The 17,924-nt window shown below is 39.9% G+C and overlaps 1 protein-coding gene across 1 annotated transcript; it reads right to left on the bottom strand.

Annotated features, from left to right (window-relative positions):
- Nucleotides 1-6,393: 6,393 nt before the first annotated feature.
- Nucleotides 6,394-14,192, bottom strand: LOC126793193 (DExH-box ATP-dependent RNA helicase DExH12-like). Its single transcript, XM_050519646.1, has 4 exons — nt 14,080-14,192; nt 10,885-13,859; nt 9,917-10,306; nt 6,394-9,727 (listed from the first exon to the last, which is right to left on the bottom strand). Exons 2-4 carry the CDS (start codon nt 13,837-13,839, stop codon nt 6,560-6,562), a joined length of 6,513 nt encoding a protein of 2,170 aa, XP_050375603.1. The 5' UTR covers nt 13,840-13,859; nt 14,080-14,192; the 3' UTR covers nt 6,394-6,559.
- Nucleotides 14,193-17,924: the final 3,732 nt, after the last annotated feature.

Raw genomic sequence — 17,924 nt, 5'->3', positions numbered from 1 at the left:
ATCATCTATAATATTCATGCAGACACTAGTCCTCTTAGATGTTTCTACGACAAAAAACTAGTAGTTGTTTTTCTTATTCGATTAGATATATCGTTTCACTATACATGTTTATAACAACTCTTGTCGATCTTTCATTAGAAAAAGATATGATGAAATGATGAATTCGATGACTCTTGGATATAAAGACACTCAGATATAAGAATCATTTCAAATAATTTACGATTTTCTAAGAGTTAAATTATTAGTGAAATGATAAACCAGTAAACTTAGATCACAGGAATTGCAATAACTGGTTTTGGAGGTCTGTTTTTTTTTTTTTGTTTAAAACTGGTTTTGGAGTTCAAGCTTTATATCTACTAAAAGAAGAGATCGTAACTAGTCATTGGATAATATTTTCACATGCGGGAAAGAAAAAAAGAAAAGAAGAGCTTGTTCAAGGAGACATAAAATGCCTGCCCACCTACTGCTGTGGCATGTGCTGTGGCATGTGTTGTGGCATGTGGGAGAGGATCTACAATTAAGAATTCGAAGTTTAATATATACCATATTGATTAGAGTAGTCATGAGTTTCCAACAAAGTACTCAAGATTTCACAACCAAAATTGATTGGTAATGGCTAAACATAAAAAGAATGATACTGGTGTAAAACTGATTGATTATTCCATTCAACGTGAATGATACAATATATACAGGATAGGAGAGTAGTTAACTCCTTGATTCCAGCTAGCTACTATTAAAGAGAAGATTACGTATATGTTACAATGAATGAAAACATATCGACTATAACTACTTAGGATTAGTTTCCGTAGATGTCTCAATACTCCCCCTCAAGTTAGAGTGTATGTTGATTACACCGAACTTGCTTAACAGCTTTGTAAACTGTTTAGGATGCAGTGGCTTTGTAAAAATATCAGCAGGTTGCTCTGCTGTTCGAATATGTGCAGTTTGAACAAGTCCTCTCTGGATCCTTTCACACACAACATGGCAGTCAATATCAATGTGTTTTGTGCACTCGTGGAAGACAGGATTAGATGCAATATGGAGAGCAGCTTGGTTATCACAAAATAGTAATGCTGGTTGTGTACCTTTGATGTTCAAGTCCCTCAAGATATTTTGCAACCATGTAATCTCACAACAAGTAGAGGCCATAGACCTATACTCAGCTTTTTGCACTTGATCTAGACATTGTATTTTGTTTCCTTGTTTTCCAAGATATAGGTACATTACCAAGGAAAATACAATAACCAGTAGCAGATCTTCTGGTATCTCTGCATCTCGCCCAATCTGCATCACAATAAGCTCTTAACTGCAAAGTACCTTTAAATGGTAGAAGTAATCCTTGGCTAGGTGTATGTTTCAGATACTGAAGAATTTTGTGAGCAGCTTCTAGGTGTGGTTCTCGTGGCTTGTCCATGAACTGACTGAGGATATGAACACCATACACAATGTCCGACCTTGTGATAGTTATGTAGATTAATCTTCCTACCAATCTCCGATATTGTGACGGATCAGACAAAAACTTTCCTTCTCCTTGTGTTAGAGTACTATTGTACTCAACTGGAAATGCGGTAGGCCTTGCTCCAAGAAAACCTGAGTCTTCTAGTATCTCCAACGCATATTTTTGTTGGCTCAGGACAATCCCTTGTTTGGATCGAGCAACTTCTATGCCAAGGAAGTACTTTAACACTCCCATATCTTGTAGCTTGAACTTGTCAGATAGGTACTTTTTCACACTTGATATGTCATCAAGGTGGTTTCCTGCTAGAATAATGTCATCAACATATACCAACAAGACTGTGAAACGACCTCTATGATTTCTTGTAAATAAGGAGTAATCTGACGAGGACTGTTGAAAACCAGCTTCTTTGAGAGCATTGGATAATTTGATAAACCACTGTCTTGATGCTTGTTTAAGTCCATATAATGACTTATGTAACTTTCAAACTCGTGTCTCCCCCTTTCCTCCGAAACCAGGAGGAAGCTGTATGTAGACATCCTCATATAAATCCCCATGAAGGAAAGCATTGCTGATGTCGAGCTGATGAAGATGCCATCCCTGGAGAGCAGATAAGCTGAGAAGAATTCTGACTGTAGTAAGCTTAGCAACAGGCGCAAATGTCTCACGATAATCAATTCATTCAACTTAACTGTAGCCTTTAGCAACAAGGCGTGCATTGTATCTCTCCACACTGCCATCAGGATTGTACTTGATTTTATACACCCATTTGCAACCAATAGGGTGTTTATTTGCTGGCAACGGCACGAGGCTCCAAGTACGGTTAGTCTGCAATGCACATATTTCTTCTTGCATGGTTGTACGCCATTTTGGATCAAGAACTGCTTGGGAAAAAGATGTAGCCTCACAGTGCATGGTTAGAGCAGCAATAAAAGCTCTATGTGCAGGAGATAATCGATCATATGATAATACATTTGATATAGAATGGGTCGTACCTGAGACCTCGGTCGGTGAAGAAGATGAAACAGTACGTGAGGGGAGAGTTGCCTCAATGTGAAAGTCTTGTAATAGGCTTGATGTTCGTGTCAGGCGAGTAGATCGACGAAGAGGAGGCAGAGTATCAGACACAGGTGTGAAAGGACTAGGTAAAGAATTTGTGCTTGTGGGAAGAGAAATAGTAGTGTCTGCGGAAGAGGTAGGTTGTAGAACAGGGGTTGAAGTGGTAGAAGGTGAGCCTAAAATCGTGCTATCAGGGAGGTTGGAAGCAAGATCTTCTGTGGAGGAATGATGAATAGTTTTAGAAGAAGAAGAAAGAGAGTTTGGTGCGTGATTTGTGCACGTGGACTTGACAGAGTCATAGGAAGATGAATGAGGAGGAGATGGTGGAGAAGAATTAGGAGTGTTTGAAATTTTATCTTGATAAGGAAAATCAGTTTCAAAGAAAATTACATCCCGAGAAAAGAAGATTTTCTCATTCTTTAAGTCATAAACTCGATAGCCTTTCTTACTATGTGGGTACCCTAAGAATATGCACTCAACTGACCTTGGATCAAATTTGCTTGGGTTGGATGGATGTGTGGAGGCAAAACATCGACAACCAAATACTCGGAGGTGAACATGTGTTGGTTCCTTTGAGTAGAGCCTTGCAAAAGGTGTTTTCCCATTTAAATTTGGGGTTGGTGTTCGATTAATGAGATAACTGGCAGTCAAAATGGCTTCCCCCCAAAACTCTTTTGGCAAATTAGCTTGGAAAAGAAGAGCACGAGCCACATTAAATAGGTGGCGATGCTTTCTTTCTGCAACTCCATTCTGTTGGGGAGTATTGACACAAGTGGTTTGATGTTCTATGCCTTTAGAAGCATAAAATTGAGGCATGGAAAACTCTGGACCATTGTCACTTCAAATGACTTTGACGTGTTTATTGAATTGAGTTTCAACCAAATGGACAAAGCTAACAAGAAGGGAACGTGTTTCAGACTTGTGTTTCATGAGATAGACCCATGTACCCCTTGAATAATCATCAACAATGGTTAAGAAGAATTGTGCACCAGTGAGTGAAGGAACATGATAACCACCCCAAATATCAACATGAATCAACTCAAAACATTCTTTACTGGAAGTAGTACTTAAAAAAATGGTTGTCTAGTTTGCTTGGCCAAAGGGCAAATTAAGCAATTATTTGGTAAGCAATTGTTCTTGGAAAAAGGTAATAATGAAAATACTCGTTGTGATGGATGTCCCATCCTTTGATGCCAAAGATTTGGCGAATGAACTTGAGCCACATTACACGTTCCTCTCTGGTGAATGTCCAGGCAATAGATTCCCTCCCTCTCAGTTCCTGTCCCAATCGTCTTCCCCGATCGTAGGTCCTGCACAATATAAATTCGTCTTAGAAAGATGGTGATGTAGAATGAGTCATAAGCTAGCTTGCTAACAGATATCAAGTTCAGATAAAATGAGGGCACGCATAGCACATTCTCAAGCTTTAATTGTGAGGGAAACACGACAGTTCCAATATATGTAACATGAGCAGTTGCACCGGAAGGGAGTCGCACATTGTAATTCATGGCAAGTTTCTTTGTAGTAAGATATTTATCATCACAGACTATATGATCACTGGCACCACTGTCAATAAGCCAAGTTGGTGTATGACAACAAGTATTGGCTAAGGAAGTAGCCTTACCAGAAAGTTCCTCATAATTGGTAATTTTACCATCTGGATTCACTGATGACTGACTTAAAGATTGATCTTCTTGAAGGAGTTCCAGCAATTGTGCACGCAAGGAGGATTTGAGAGATTGATTCTGATTTGTGCAGTGTGTTGAGATGTGATTCACTTGGCTTGAACCTTCTCCAGTTCGCATGAATCTCTTCTTTTTGTTACATTCTTCAACTACGTGGCCTCTGTAGTTGCAGAAGGTGCAGCGCAAGTGAGCCTTGCAATTATCAGCTGTGTGCCCTTTATAGCCACAAGTGTTGCAATGCAAATGTGTCCTGCAATTTTCAGTGGTATGATTGGATCGATCACATTTTGTGCATCTTGGTCTGCTGTCATTGCTGCTGGAACCACGTCCTGCTTTGCGTGTGTAACCCACGAAGGATTCAGAAAAGGAGTCGTTCGTATGTTGCTGCTGAATATGGAATGCAGTTGCTTCAGAAGGTTGCATTGTGGATTTATTTGCTGCAACTGCCACTTGCTTTTCATGTATGATACAAATGGAAAACACTTTGTTTAATGAAGGAAGTCGATCCATTGCAATAATGTGGCTTCGAGTAGTGGCAAATTCATCGCTCAATCCCATCAAAAACTTCATGATCTTTTGAGTCTTATCTTCTCAATGGGAGCTCAATTCAGGCACAATTCATGTCCGGTTGGGGGACTCCCTTGTGTAATAGCTTCCTTACAATAGGCGGTTCTCAATGTTCATGTTTCTTCCAAGTGCCATTGATAGCCTTCCAGCTTTGGTTGACAGACCGAGTTTCTTCTGAGCAGAAAAGATCGACATATTCCCACAGAACGTGTACTGTTTGGTAGATTTTATCCCCCAGTGTAAAGTCACATCTGACTTTACTGACGAAGATTATTCAGTAAGTTATGAGCACAAGAGGATAACATTTTTCCGATTACTAGTTTCTAGTCGCTCAGCAGTAACTATAATCTTGATTACTTTCTATCAGCTAATACAAGTATAATGATGGACCCTGACGAGAATATGAGCGTGTTCAGTTCTGAAAGCAGAATTATAATGGCAGTTATAGATAATTTTCTTGAAATATCACAATGCTATTTGGAAGACATTTGAGTGTGGACTACATTGAGAATTTTGGGTGTTTGATGATACCATGGCCAAGCATTTAGGCCAAGTCCAATATTAAATATTTTAATCCACTGCTTTTGTAAAATAGCTATGTATTGAAGATTTTTCAAAGCAGTGTGAAACACTAAAGATTAGATGTCAAATCTCACATTCAGCTGCAGCATCAGCAACGCAGTTTGCTCATGCCTGGCCACCACAGGCTAAAGCTTCAAGCGCCCCCGAGTGTACCATACTGCAATTCATATCCAAAAGGACATCAGTCGCGCACCCCAGAATCTTCATCATCTTATGAATATCAAAACTAAATTGATAAAATAAAACACATGAAGGTCTGCAAAAAACATAACAAATTAAACGGACTCGTACATATGAACATTAACCACAGTATCGTGCATCAACAAAAAACTTGTTCCTTGTTAATCCGAACACACCAAAGAGGTAATCAGAGATATGCATCTGCCATACTAGAGTTCTATCAAGCTTCACAACCAAACTTTGGGGCTCGATAATCATTAATCAGTCTCAACAGAATAGTTTACTGCTTAGTCATGTCATTACGCTATTCATTCTAGGCAACCGACAAACGACCGAAATAGGGGCTGAAGGAATAAGTGTTTGTTTCTCGGCTTAGCAATACTTCAACGTGAACAGAATTGGACACTGTTGCTGATAATTCGTAACAGCTGCCACTTGAGGTCAATGATACATATCCTCATAGTAGACAGTTTATAAGAATGATCATGCATAGAAATAGAGGCAGAAAGACTCACCAAGTCATACCTTGCTAAGTTGCTATGAGTAAGCGCTCTGCAGAGGGTCCAGAATAACAATACTGCTGAGTTTCCTGTTTCCCTAGAATAACAACTCCTTAAAAGGTTGAGTAAACACCACAATCAACATAACCTAAATAGAAGAATAAAAAAACACAACCTAAATTCATGCCAAGCAACCTCAGAAGTCACCCCAGAGTGGAGTTACTTCTAAACCCTACACCCCAGAATAACAATGGTAAAACCCATAACCATAGACCTAAGTCACATAACCTAATAAGAGTAGATAATACATAGAAAGCATGTATTTGGAAAAAGAAGAAAACGAAAACAAAAAATTATGCCGGAATAACGACTGCCTTGAAACAGGCAATTCAACATCAGTAGAGTGAAGCCTTACAAACCAGGGAGCACTATAACATATAATTGTTGAAACAGTTTGGAAACCAAAATATCCAAAGGAAAGATTTCAGAAAAGTAAAAACATTTCATTCTCCCCCATCGTCTTCCTGGCTCTACTCTGCTCCTTGGACATCAACAGTGAAACTGTGTTCCTCATCACATCCCAAGTACGAGTCACACATGAAGTAAAGAGTATAAGTCTTCTGTCCAGCTTCTCCAGGAGCCGCAAATCCAAGCTTGACCTTGGCCTTCTTTTGCGGTGGAACTCTCTTGATGGCAAGAAGTGAGTTAGTCTTGGTATCCCCAACTACCAGCCACCACCCCTCTTCCTTGGTCTTGGGATACCTTGGAGCATCAACAGGGCCAACCCGTTCACGTTCCATATCAACTTGCAAAGTGATTTCTTCCCCAGCCACTACATTCTCACTGTCCAGCACCTTAAATGTCATTTCAATGTTGGGAAACCTTTTGCAATATTGTTCAACATCTTCAATCTCTGTCTCTGACATCTGAAGTATGTCCTGAAGTAGTTCACGCCTCTCATGACTCTCCATGTCCACCAAGTCAGAAACCCTCTCTATGCTCTTTTCAGGAAGTTCATGGCATCTCTTTGCCAGCTCCTTTGTGAAGTGAGGAAGCTGCAGAAGCATTGAGTCACGATCCCACATTCCCTGAGTTACCATTTGGCTGACTTCCATTGCTAGGAGAGCAAGGTTTAACCACCCATTGCTGCAAATGACATCAACCATTGCCTGGAGCAACCTACTTGCAGAAAGGAGGACCTCTCGCTGGTCCAATGCTAGATTACCAGCCACATGATGTCTTGCAAAATGGGCCTGAAGCAGAGCATTTGCTTTAACGTGAGGATCTGTGCATTTGGGGTTCTCAAAGGAAAACCTCTGGTGGTTCATCAACCTGCGAATAACTTCTTCCTCCCCAGGTCGTATAGGAAGTTGTGAATACTCGGAAGCATGAGTTAGAATCTCAAGAAGACCCTTCATCTTTGTTTTGGAAGTTAATGAAGAACTGAAACGCTCAATTGTAGTATAACTGATGTAATAATATGAAGCTATCATGCCAAGATTCAAAGGGGAAAGATCAGTCTCATCCTCAATAGCAATACACTTGCTTGTCTCCAAGTCACTCAGAGTGTTTTCAACAAGCTCTGAGAGGTAATCAGAAAGATGCCTCTGAGTAACTCCCTGAAGATTATAATAGTTGGGATTCTGTGTGAGCCTCCTGTACAAGAAGGTCCAAGTTAGGTAATCAACGGCATCTTGCTTGTTCTCAATAATTTTCGCAACAACTTCTGCATTCATATTATCATGTAGGTAATGGTGTAGATGGCTTTCAACAGGGAATGCTTCGTATAAGAACTTCATGTAGTATTCTTTACGAGGAGCATGGCAGAAGATGACACATTTCCCAGAATTATCAAGCTTAGGGCGACTGGCATGACCCATCATCTGCAACAGATCAGTGACAGGGTAATCAGAATGCATGTTCTCCCGGCCATCATAATATTGGGTACCCATCACAACCACCAAATGAGCAGACAAAGGCACTCCCCAACACATTGTACCACTCATGACACACACTTGAATGTACCCAGCTTCATAAAGAGTTGACACAATGTCTTGATCGACAGCTGTTAAGCCCTCATGCAGGTAGCCCACTCCATTGAGCAGTGTCTGTGCCAAAATTTCGTCACTAATATTCTCAACAAAAGGCTCTATCTCTTCTGCAGATCGCAATAAAAATGTCTGTCTCTCAGCTCCATCTGTACCTGAGAATGTCATCAGATCCAGAGCTGTTAAGCGGGCATGTTTCCTTGTAGGAACATATACAAGAGCCGGTTTCCCATTCTTGGCATGTTGAACAATTGCAGTGTATGTTGGTTTTACCATTGCTTGCATCCTTGCTTCAAAATTTGCTAAATCCACCCCTTGAATGTGTATTTCCAGTGGCACTGGGCGCACACCAGGTGGAAAATTGAAAAGGCCATGAGAGGTAGCACCTATCCATTCTCCAAGATCCTTGGCATTTGCCAGAGAAGTGGACAAAGCCACAACACGAATCTTGTTCTCACCTTGACTTGCTATATATCTCATCCTAGAGACTATCACCTCCAAAGTAGGACCACCCTGACCACCAATCAAGTGGACTTCATCTATAATAAAAAGGCTAACCTGTTGAACGTGTTTTCTCTGCTTCCAGCGCCGAGATAAAGCATCCCACTTCTCTGGAGTGCTTATGATAATCTGACCTTTCTCAAGCAGTTTCATGTCTGTGGTCGTCTCCCCTGTTAATTCGACAACACGTAGATTGAGACCCTTTGGACCCATTCCAAACTTCTTCTGCCAGTCTGTGTACCGTTCCTTGGCCAGACCTTCAATCGGTGCAATGTACACAACACGCATGCCAGTCTCAGAGGCCTTTTGATGATTCCTCAGTACAGCAAACTCTGCACATATGGTCTTCCCACTCCCTGTTGGTGCAGCAACTAAGACGTTGTCATCGGAATTATACAGAACCGTGAAGACCTGCGTCTGGACAGGGTTGAAATGCTTAAAATCGTACAGAGCTTCATACATAGAATTCCTCAATGCTGTTACAGGAAGTGGTTGCAAGTCCAACAATTCCGTAGGAGGAGGGTACTTTTCAGGCAAAATAAGGTGTCTGAAAGAAACAGGTAAAACAGCTTGTGACCCAAGCCACCTATCAGACACGACACGGATGAAGTATTGAGGTGGAAGGGGTTCGTAGATCTGAACTGTAAAGTTCAAAGTATGATCCTCATCGATATACTGCTTCTTCAACAGAAAATACTCATGATGAAGAATATACTCTCCATCATTATCTTCCACTATTACCCAAAATGGCTCTACATATCCATGAACCTTGTCCTCCCACTGAAAGTCTGGTGTTATAGTGAGTTCAACCCTTAATACAGTGCGAGTGATTGGCTGCACATGTGCTGCAAGGTTTAATTTGGGGAACTGATGGATGAATTTGTAGAGTGTTCTTCCCATCTTTGGCATACGTATAAGCTCCCCAAGTTCCTGTGAGGAGAGGTCATAATACCTATCCCAGGCCAAATCCTTCTTCTCCAACTTGATTAAAATATCATTTGTTATTCCATGGAACTGACGAAGTGGGGTCTGGACGCTCCACATCCTCTTGTTAACCATTTTACACAAGTTCAAAGCCTTTTCTGCTAGTAAAGCCCATCCCCGTTTCAAGACTATCTCAAATAGAGCTCGTAGAAGACGCCCGGCACTCTGACCAAAAGAAAACAATCGGTAAGTGAAAATCTGACAAATAAACAAAGGCAATGAAAAAACAAATAAACTAGTTAAAGTAAAATGTTATGCAGACTATAGACAAAGAAACAATCTCAATATAAGAACTAAAGCAAGCTGCTGTATTATCTAATAGTGTAGCAAAAGTAGTAATTAAAACATACAAACCTGAGTGATATAGACCATGTCAGATGTCAATGAGAGCCCTTCAAGCTTCAGCTGAGAAATATATGCCTGCAACAGAACATTAATCTTTGCACTAGGCTCTTCAAGGCTTTCCTTCACTGGAATTGGCACACGATCTAATAACTTTGCTAGTTCCATCTTTTCATCCTGCCGAACAGTGACATACTTAAATTCTTCACTGAGAGAGAATAATCTACATAGCTCAATGTCCCCCATTGTTGGCTTCAAATGCTCATTATATGTAGATATTGTTCCGTGAGTTATGTAGTAATAGCTAGCAATTCGTCCCAAGTCTGTAACTTGGAAGTATCCGCTTTTCCTATCATACTTAATCAGATTGTTCTTGTCCAAAATGGTTGCGGCAGAATGAATCTGTAAATAAAGAGATTTTAAGACAACATGAGATACCATGTGAATGCCAAACAGCATAGCATGAACAAAATAAAAATAAGTCAGCAAAAAGTGAAATCAGATTGTAAACTGGTAAGAACAGAAATAAACTACTTCTACCAAGGCCGAATTACATATATAACTAAGGCACACACACTATTCCAATGATCATCCAAGAGACTCAGATATCATCATTTAGAATTACACAGAAATTTTTGTATGGATATTATTCCCATTAACAAAGACTAACCTTCAACTTTTCTTATTTAATTGTCCCCGGTTATTAATGTCTATACGTGACATGTCTGAAACCAGTATATGTAGGAAACAGCAATTAACTACAGAAGAGTAGACAGCATATGTACCAAGACCAAAGGCTTACAGCTAAAGACACCGGCAATAATATCAAACAGATATATTTTGACGCTAAAGATTGGGCAACAGATGCATTCTACTAACAACAAATTGCAACGGAAGTAAAAGACAAAAATGGTAAACGAAACGACATAGATGGTCCAAACAAAATCCAAAAATAAACTAATAAAGTGAATAATGATTACCAGATCACGTCGCCTATCCTCCAATAAAACATCTCTTGTGAGAATATCAGCTTCCAAACCATACAGCGTTGGATTACGTACCATACGAACAAACAAATATGTGTATCCTAACCAATGAATAGCTTCTTTGGCATTTTGGACCGTACCAAGAACAATCTCAGCATTCAATTGATCTGCCAATTTAGACACAAACTGACTTTCAATAGGAAGTTGTTGGTTCATCAAAGAAAGGTAGTACTGTAGTTCATTGTGCCCAGTAATGATGATCCCTTCTCCATACGAATCATACTGAGGTCTTCCTGCACGACCCAGCATCTGCATAACATCAAGCGGGCTTAGTTCAGTCCATGCTCCCTTTTCTGGATCATAAACCTGAGTTCCTTTGATTATGACAGTGTGAGCTGGAAGATTCACACCCCAAGCCAGTGTTGCAGTAGAAACCAAGACCTGTACATGCCCGTCAGCAAAGAGATCCTCAACCAGTTGACGATCAGCTCTATTCAGCCCAGCATGATGAATAGCAAAACCATATGGTAGAAGGTCTTTGAGATCGTTGCTCTTGACCAATTCAGTATGAGTATGAAGAATTTCCCTGCTTGCACTGTCTTCTTTCAGAAATCTGCCAAGGGTATCATTAGCAAGTGCTGTATCTCGTATAGCACGAGCTGTTTTGGCTGTTTCCTTCCTCGAGTGGACAAAAATAAGAACTTGATTTTTTCCAGCCCCAGCCATCACCTTTTCATAGCAGAGATCATTCATCAACTGAAACCTCTGCAATGGCTTCCTTACCATAATTCCAATATACTGCTGAGAAAGAGGGACAGGTCTGTAACTATTGTCAAAATGAAACAGACCCTTAGCCTTATCAACACGCAAGAAGAGTGCCACATCCTCAAAGTTAGGCAGCGTAGCAGATAAACCCACCAACCGAATATGTTGTTTTGTGGTCTCAATCTGCCTGACTGTCCTAGCCACAATGCTTTCAAGAACAGGGCCTCTATTATCATGAAGAAGATGAATCTCATCAATTATGAGAAGTGTGACAAGTTGGGTATAAGTACGATCTCCTGACTTTCTGGTGATGATATCCCACTTCTCAGGAGTTGTGACAATAATCTGGGTCTCTTCGATTTGTTGGCGAGTCATTGACTGATCACCACTTAGTTCCCTGACTGTGACACCATAGTCCTGCAAACGATTAGACAGATTGCCAACCACTTCAGCAACAAGAGCCTTCATAGGGGCGACATACACAATCTTATAAGCATTGTGGTTTATAGAACCATCTTCCTTATTCATGTGCAGCGCAAACTGCTGAAGGATGGTTAGAACTGCAACATTAGTTTTCCCTGCCCCAGTAGGAGCACATAGAAGGATATTTTCCGCTTCATAAAAAGCAGTATTATAGACTTTACTTTGCACCCTGTTCAACTGAGTCATTCCTTTGAAAGCTGGTCGAGCCCATTCTGGCATGGCAGATATTTTAACAAGTTTTTCATCAGCATCAAATGGTTTAGGCTTCAAAGCTGGAACATGGACTTCTTCATAACCTTTACTGGCATGTCTAAAAGACCCATCTGGAAGAACACACTTCTTTGACACCAACAATCTACTTTGCTCTTGTGCGAGGCTGTCAAGATCAAGCAGCTGAGACTGGCTCTTCAACCACGCATCATCAGCATCTCCATCCCCAAGCCCCCTCCTAGACCTGTCCCCGTCTCCACCACTCTCATCCTTCAACCTGCGAGCCTCCTCTCTAATACTCTTCTCCAAGTTCTTTTGCCTCTCCTTTGCACTAGCCCTTGTTGCATGTAACTGGTCCACAATTGAGTCCAAATCTTTACGACCCAGACGCAACATCTCCTCTTCAATGTTCTTCCTCTCATCTTGATCTTCAGCCCTCGCCAAACGAGTGCACCAGAAAATCTTCAGCCGGTTTCGCAACAAGAACTTGATAAGACTGAACTTGTCAAACTGAAGGTGCAACAATAGCTTGGATTCAACGTCTCTATCATCACCTTCAGGAAGGATCTTTAACACCTCTTCAGCAAGTCTCTGGCATTGTTGTGGATCAATCTGTTTCTCATAAGCTTCAGATATCTTCCTCTGAAGCCAGTAAGCATCAATGTCCTGAACATTAAGGCTCAGACCCTCATTGGCTTCCTGCATTTCATCATCATCAATGCCACCTCCCATTTGCATAGCCCCAAACTCATGCCGTTCAGCCACATCATCGTCGTCCTCTTCCTCCTCTTTAACCATATCAAGATCGCTCTCCTCCTCATCGTCCTCATTCTCTTCAAACTCAACTGCAACACCCACATCATCATCAAGAGCTTCATCACCATTAGCCACAGCCGACCCAGCAGCATCACCCCCGTCCTGGTAGTCAGTAACAAGCCTCCCAATCTGAACCAAATTATCAAACACCGTGGTGGGTATAGGGTTCAACAACTTCTCAATCTCCTTCTTCTTATCAGCATTCTTCAAGGTCTCATTCTTAAGCACGGCCAAAATCTCATCCGCCGCGCCACTCACTATATTCAACGGCTGCCCGCCCAACTGCTGCTGAATCACACTAAGCATGGCCTCATATGCGGCCCGCGTCTCCTTCGTCTTAGGCTGGTAAACGCCCTCCTCCGTGGCAGTCAGCACACTCTCCTCATGGAGCCGGCGCCTCTTGCTCTGCCGAGCAGGTGCAGGCTCCCCACTGAGATCACGCTCCTTCTTCTTCTTCAGCTTATCATCCAACTCCGGCGGCCTTCCGTGGTACGCCTTGTCGCCAAAGCTATGTGGATCAATCTTCCCCCACAGCGATTCCGGCTCGCCGGTGGGCTCGTGCGTGTCACGTGGCCTCGAGTCTGTAGTCAGAACCAGACTCGAGTTGGCCCTATACTCGTACTGCTTAAAGCGCGCGTGCGCCTCCGCACCGCCGCCTAAGTTCTGCTGCGACATGTTTGAGATCTCGAGAAACCCTAAGAAAGCAACAGCTACAAGTCAGCCTAGGGTTTTCGCACTACTTCTAATCTCAAATTAATTCTGTCAGATTGAAATTGCGAGCAGAGAACAAGTATAATTGAAATTGCGAGCAGAGAACAAGTATAATTGAAATTGCGTAAGAGATTTGCGGTAACTGAAACCATAGAAGCTAAGAGACATTGAAAGAACAGAGATGATTAAGATAGAGATTCTCACAGTTGAAGGTGAATTCGTTCTTCGATTCCTGGGCTTTGCGAGAGTGAGGTTTTTGGTGGTGAGTGAAATCGCAGTAGGAGCCAAGCCCTAAATATTACTTGGGCGTTTTAAGCTGACCTTACTCTATTGCCGACTTGAAAAGAGGATATATGTAAACGATTCAGCGGTTTCACTTGGGCCTAATATGGGCATAGGCCGGGGTAATGGATTTGGGCTGTCTACTCCATGCAGCCCAAATGTCGCAAGTCCATCTCATAGTCTCGTGCTCGTGTAGGTGAAATTTTAACAACATGCAATACATGAAGTATGGGCAATTGAGAATAAGATAATTTTATAGTAGTTTATCACGATATTTGAAACCCGACACACTTTTTCATACTCGTCTTTAGTAACCTCGTGAATCCCATGTCATCATTCACATTTTAGACAGTAAGATAATTTTGTATTCGCTCTCTCTCACAGTAAGAGAGCAATTAGTCTCTTTAAACACAGTCTCTTAGCATTTAGATGAATATAACTACGTACGTGCTTACTAGTCCATTTTACTTTTCAAACAACACAAAGGACAATTGTGATAGAATTCATATATCAGAAAAACATAAACATATATATGTCGTCACTAATCATTTAATCAGAACCAAATTGTAATCAAATAACAATTTACAAGAAAAAAAACTTAAGCAAGTAAAGTGCTTTTGGAAACAATTTCGAACGAAATTGCGCGTTTGAAAACCAAATTAAGCGGTAGAAGAATGAAAGTAATTCAGACAACAATCGACAATATTTGACCTTGAAAATTTAACAAATCTTGGTGAGCTTTTATACAAGGTACACTTGTATAATAACCTATTTTCATTTTTGAGTATAAACTCCATTACGTTGGGTCACGTTATTTGAGATGCTTATGTAACTTTAGACAACAGTCCAAACTAATGTTTGGAAGGGGTGGCTAGCATACATAGTGCAAATAATCAAGATTCTAAAAGTTGGCGCCGAGCCCCGCCTAGGCGCTGACTAGTCACTAAGCGTAGAGGTGCCGCCCCAACTTTGGACTAATCGTTTGCATTAGGCATTGGTTACTTCAACGGGCGCCCAGGCGACACTAGTTGGTCTAAGCGGAGGTTAGTCGGGGTTATATGGGTTGGGCGATGCTCATTCAACTATGGTTCTCCTCAATGAAACCGTTGTCAGAGTAATTTTGTTAAAGATGCATAAGATAACTAAACGCATCTTTAATTAGAGGTCAAAATCTCGTGCTTTCTGGAGGAATTTAATCCAATGAAGTCGAATTAGAGGTCAGAATTTAATTGGAATTGATCGATGGGGTTAGGCTTAGATCATACTGGGATTTTGATGAGAAAGAAAATGTCGAAAGAGAAGGAAGATGAACAGAAGCAAATGAATTGCATATTGCGATGTGAGAGTGAATGAGAGAGAGAGAGAACACGTGGTGTCTTCATTCAGGAAGACGTGATGATAATTGTATTTTTATTTTAAACAACTGATTTTAAAATTAAAATAGATACAAATAAATAATGAGTGTTTGGATAATTTGAAATGAAATATTTAAATATTCAGCCAATTAAGACTTAATTGTTAATGTTATATATTAATAGAAAAACAAATCAATACTAGAAAATGAAAACCGACTAGTCCTCCGATTAATCCTCTACGCGCTAGTCTCTGACATTTCGCCCGATTAGTGCCTAGTGACTTTTAGAACCTTGGCAAATATACACCGCATGGACATGTCGATGATCCCAAAACTATAATGTAATTAGATCCACCACCATACTAACCACAATCGGCCTGCCTCCACCGACAATAGTGAGAAACCTATTAAGATAAAACTATAATGTGATCACTTCCTCGTTTTTTCTTAATAGGTGTGACACCAGAATTATGTTGATCTTTCTTTTCCCGGTCATTACGTCTCCTTGTTTTTATCTTGACTAAGCTTCTTATCCTATGATCGACTTCTATACACCTTTTTTTTTCGATGTTGAAAAACAAAGAATGATTTCTATACAATTGATCAATGGAAGAAATTGTGATATCGACCATGCGTCAGGAATATCCTATCCTATATATAGAATTATTAATTTATGATAACAACAAATTCTCATGGAGTGAGGATTGTGACAGATATCTATGCTTTTTAATTTCCAAACCTCGAGTTACTCGATCACTAGATAAAATATGCAGAAAATATTGGACATTTCAAGTACTTCAAGTTAAACTAGTTATTAGGTACTTCAAAATTCTTGCTTAATTTCATCCAGTTAGTAGGATATGGTAGTTAATTAACAGATAAAATAAGCAAGTAGCTAAGCACGAAGATCATGATCGAATGTTTTACAAGTAATTAATCAGAGCGCGCACCTCTGTCGGAGCACTTGGTGGCATGGATTAAAGACGATGCAAACAATGCAATGGAACAAGTAAGATAATTACGTTTATTGGTTTAGTCGTTGGTGGAAAAATCTATGTCAAACACTTGATCAACTTCGGCTTGTTGGAGACAGATTTGGTTATCAAACACTGTTAGTGAATTATAATAAGGTAATTGGATGTGTCAATGACTATTATATGTGTGTTTAGACGACAAAAAGAACGGTACAAAGAAGAGAATTTAAGAACAAGGAGACAATTAAGTGCAGTCACTTAATTTATTTTATGACAGTCAACATCCGAGTGGAGTGTGTTGGAAATTTCTTTGATTAAGCTAACTTGGGAACTCTAGGCAATCAGCTGGCCTCAAATTGAAAGAGATCGAAAGAGAAAACTTATATTTATCGCGGGTATATACGACTTTTAAATTCTTACTATATAGCTTGAAGAGAAGTTGATTGTGTTTGCCTTTTGCATTATGAAGTATTGTCCTTACACAATGGATTAAACAAATATATATATATATATATATATATATATATATCAGTCTCTATCCAGAGTGAAGGTTCACTCTGAAGTTTCAGAGTGAAGTTCCAATTTTAACACACTTTTCGGTCAAATTTTTTCACCATAAATGATTCAATATTTAGGTATGCTATTCAAGATCATCTCTACAAAATTTCATCTAATTCGGACATCGTTAAGGTATTGAAATTAGATTAAATCAATGAATGAATTAAAACTGTTCAACGTGAACAGTTCGTGTAAATCTCAATTTTGAAAGCTCAAATCATTGTCAAATTGGATGAAACTTTATAGAGATGATCTTGAATAACATATATAAATATTGAATCACTTATGGTGAAAAAATTTGACTGAAAAGTGTGCCAAAATTGGAATTTAATAAATAAATTAAGGCTCATTGTACACATATTGTCTGCATATCGCCTAAGCATGCCACATAGGATTGTAGCGCCGAATATGGCACTATATTATGGCGCCCTAGCAGTGCTAATTACGGGAATATTTTGCATTACCCCGTAACGAAATCCATAAATAAATTAAGGCTCATTGTACACATATTGTCTGCATATCGCCTCAGCATGCATACTCTCTTTTTTTTTTAATATAAACGCCTCAGCATGCATACATAGTTGAACATATGTTAACGCTGCATATTAGCTAGTTAAGTAATAACATGAAGAACAATTAAAAGTGAAGGTTTAAATTGAAGTCATGATCGATCTCTTCCTCTTGAAATCACATTGAGCATGACTCTTATGAACAACCTAGATATGTGTTTATTGAATTATATGGTCATCAAGATCTTAATTAAGACGTACTGAGAATAATTTCAAGCTAGAATGAATTTCAACCTCATAATTGGAATCGGACGAATTGGAATATATACATGAATTGTTATATATATATATATATAGTCTTTATCCAGAGTG

Source organism: Argentina anserina, chromosome 5 (assembly GCF_933775445.1).
Source record: "Argentina anserina chromosome 5, drPotAnse1.1, whole genome shotgun sequence".
NCBI classification, from domain to species: Eukaryota; Viridiplantae; Streptophyta; class Magnoliopsida; order Rosales; family Rosaceae; genus Argentina; species Argentina anserina.
The sequence above is the reverse complement of the archived record's forward strand: the minus strand, read 5'-3'. Positions and strand labels throughout refer to the sequence as shown.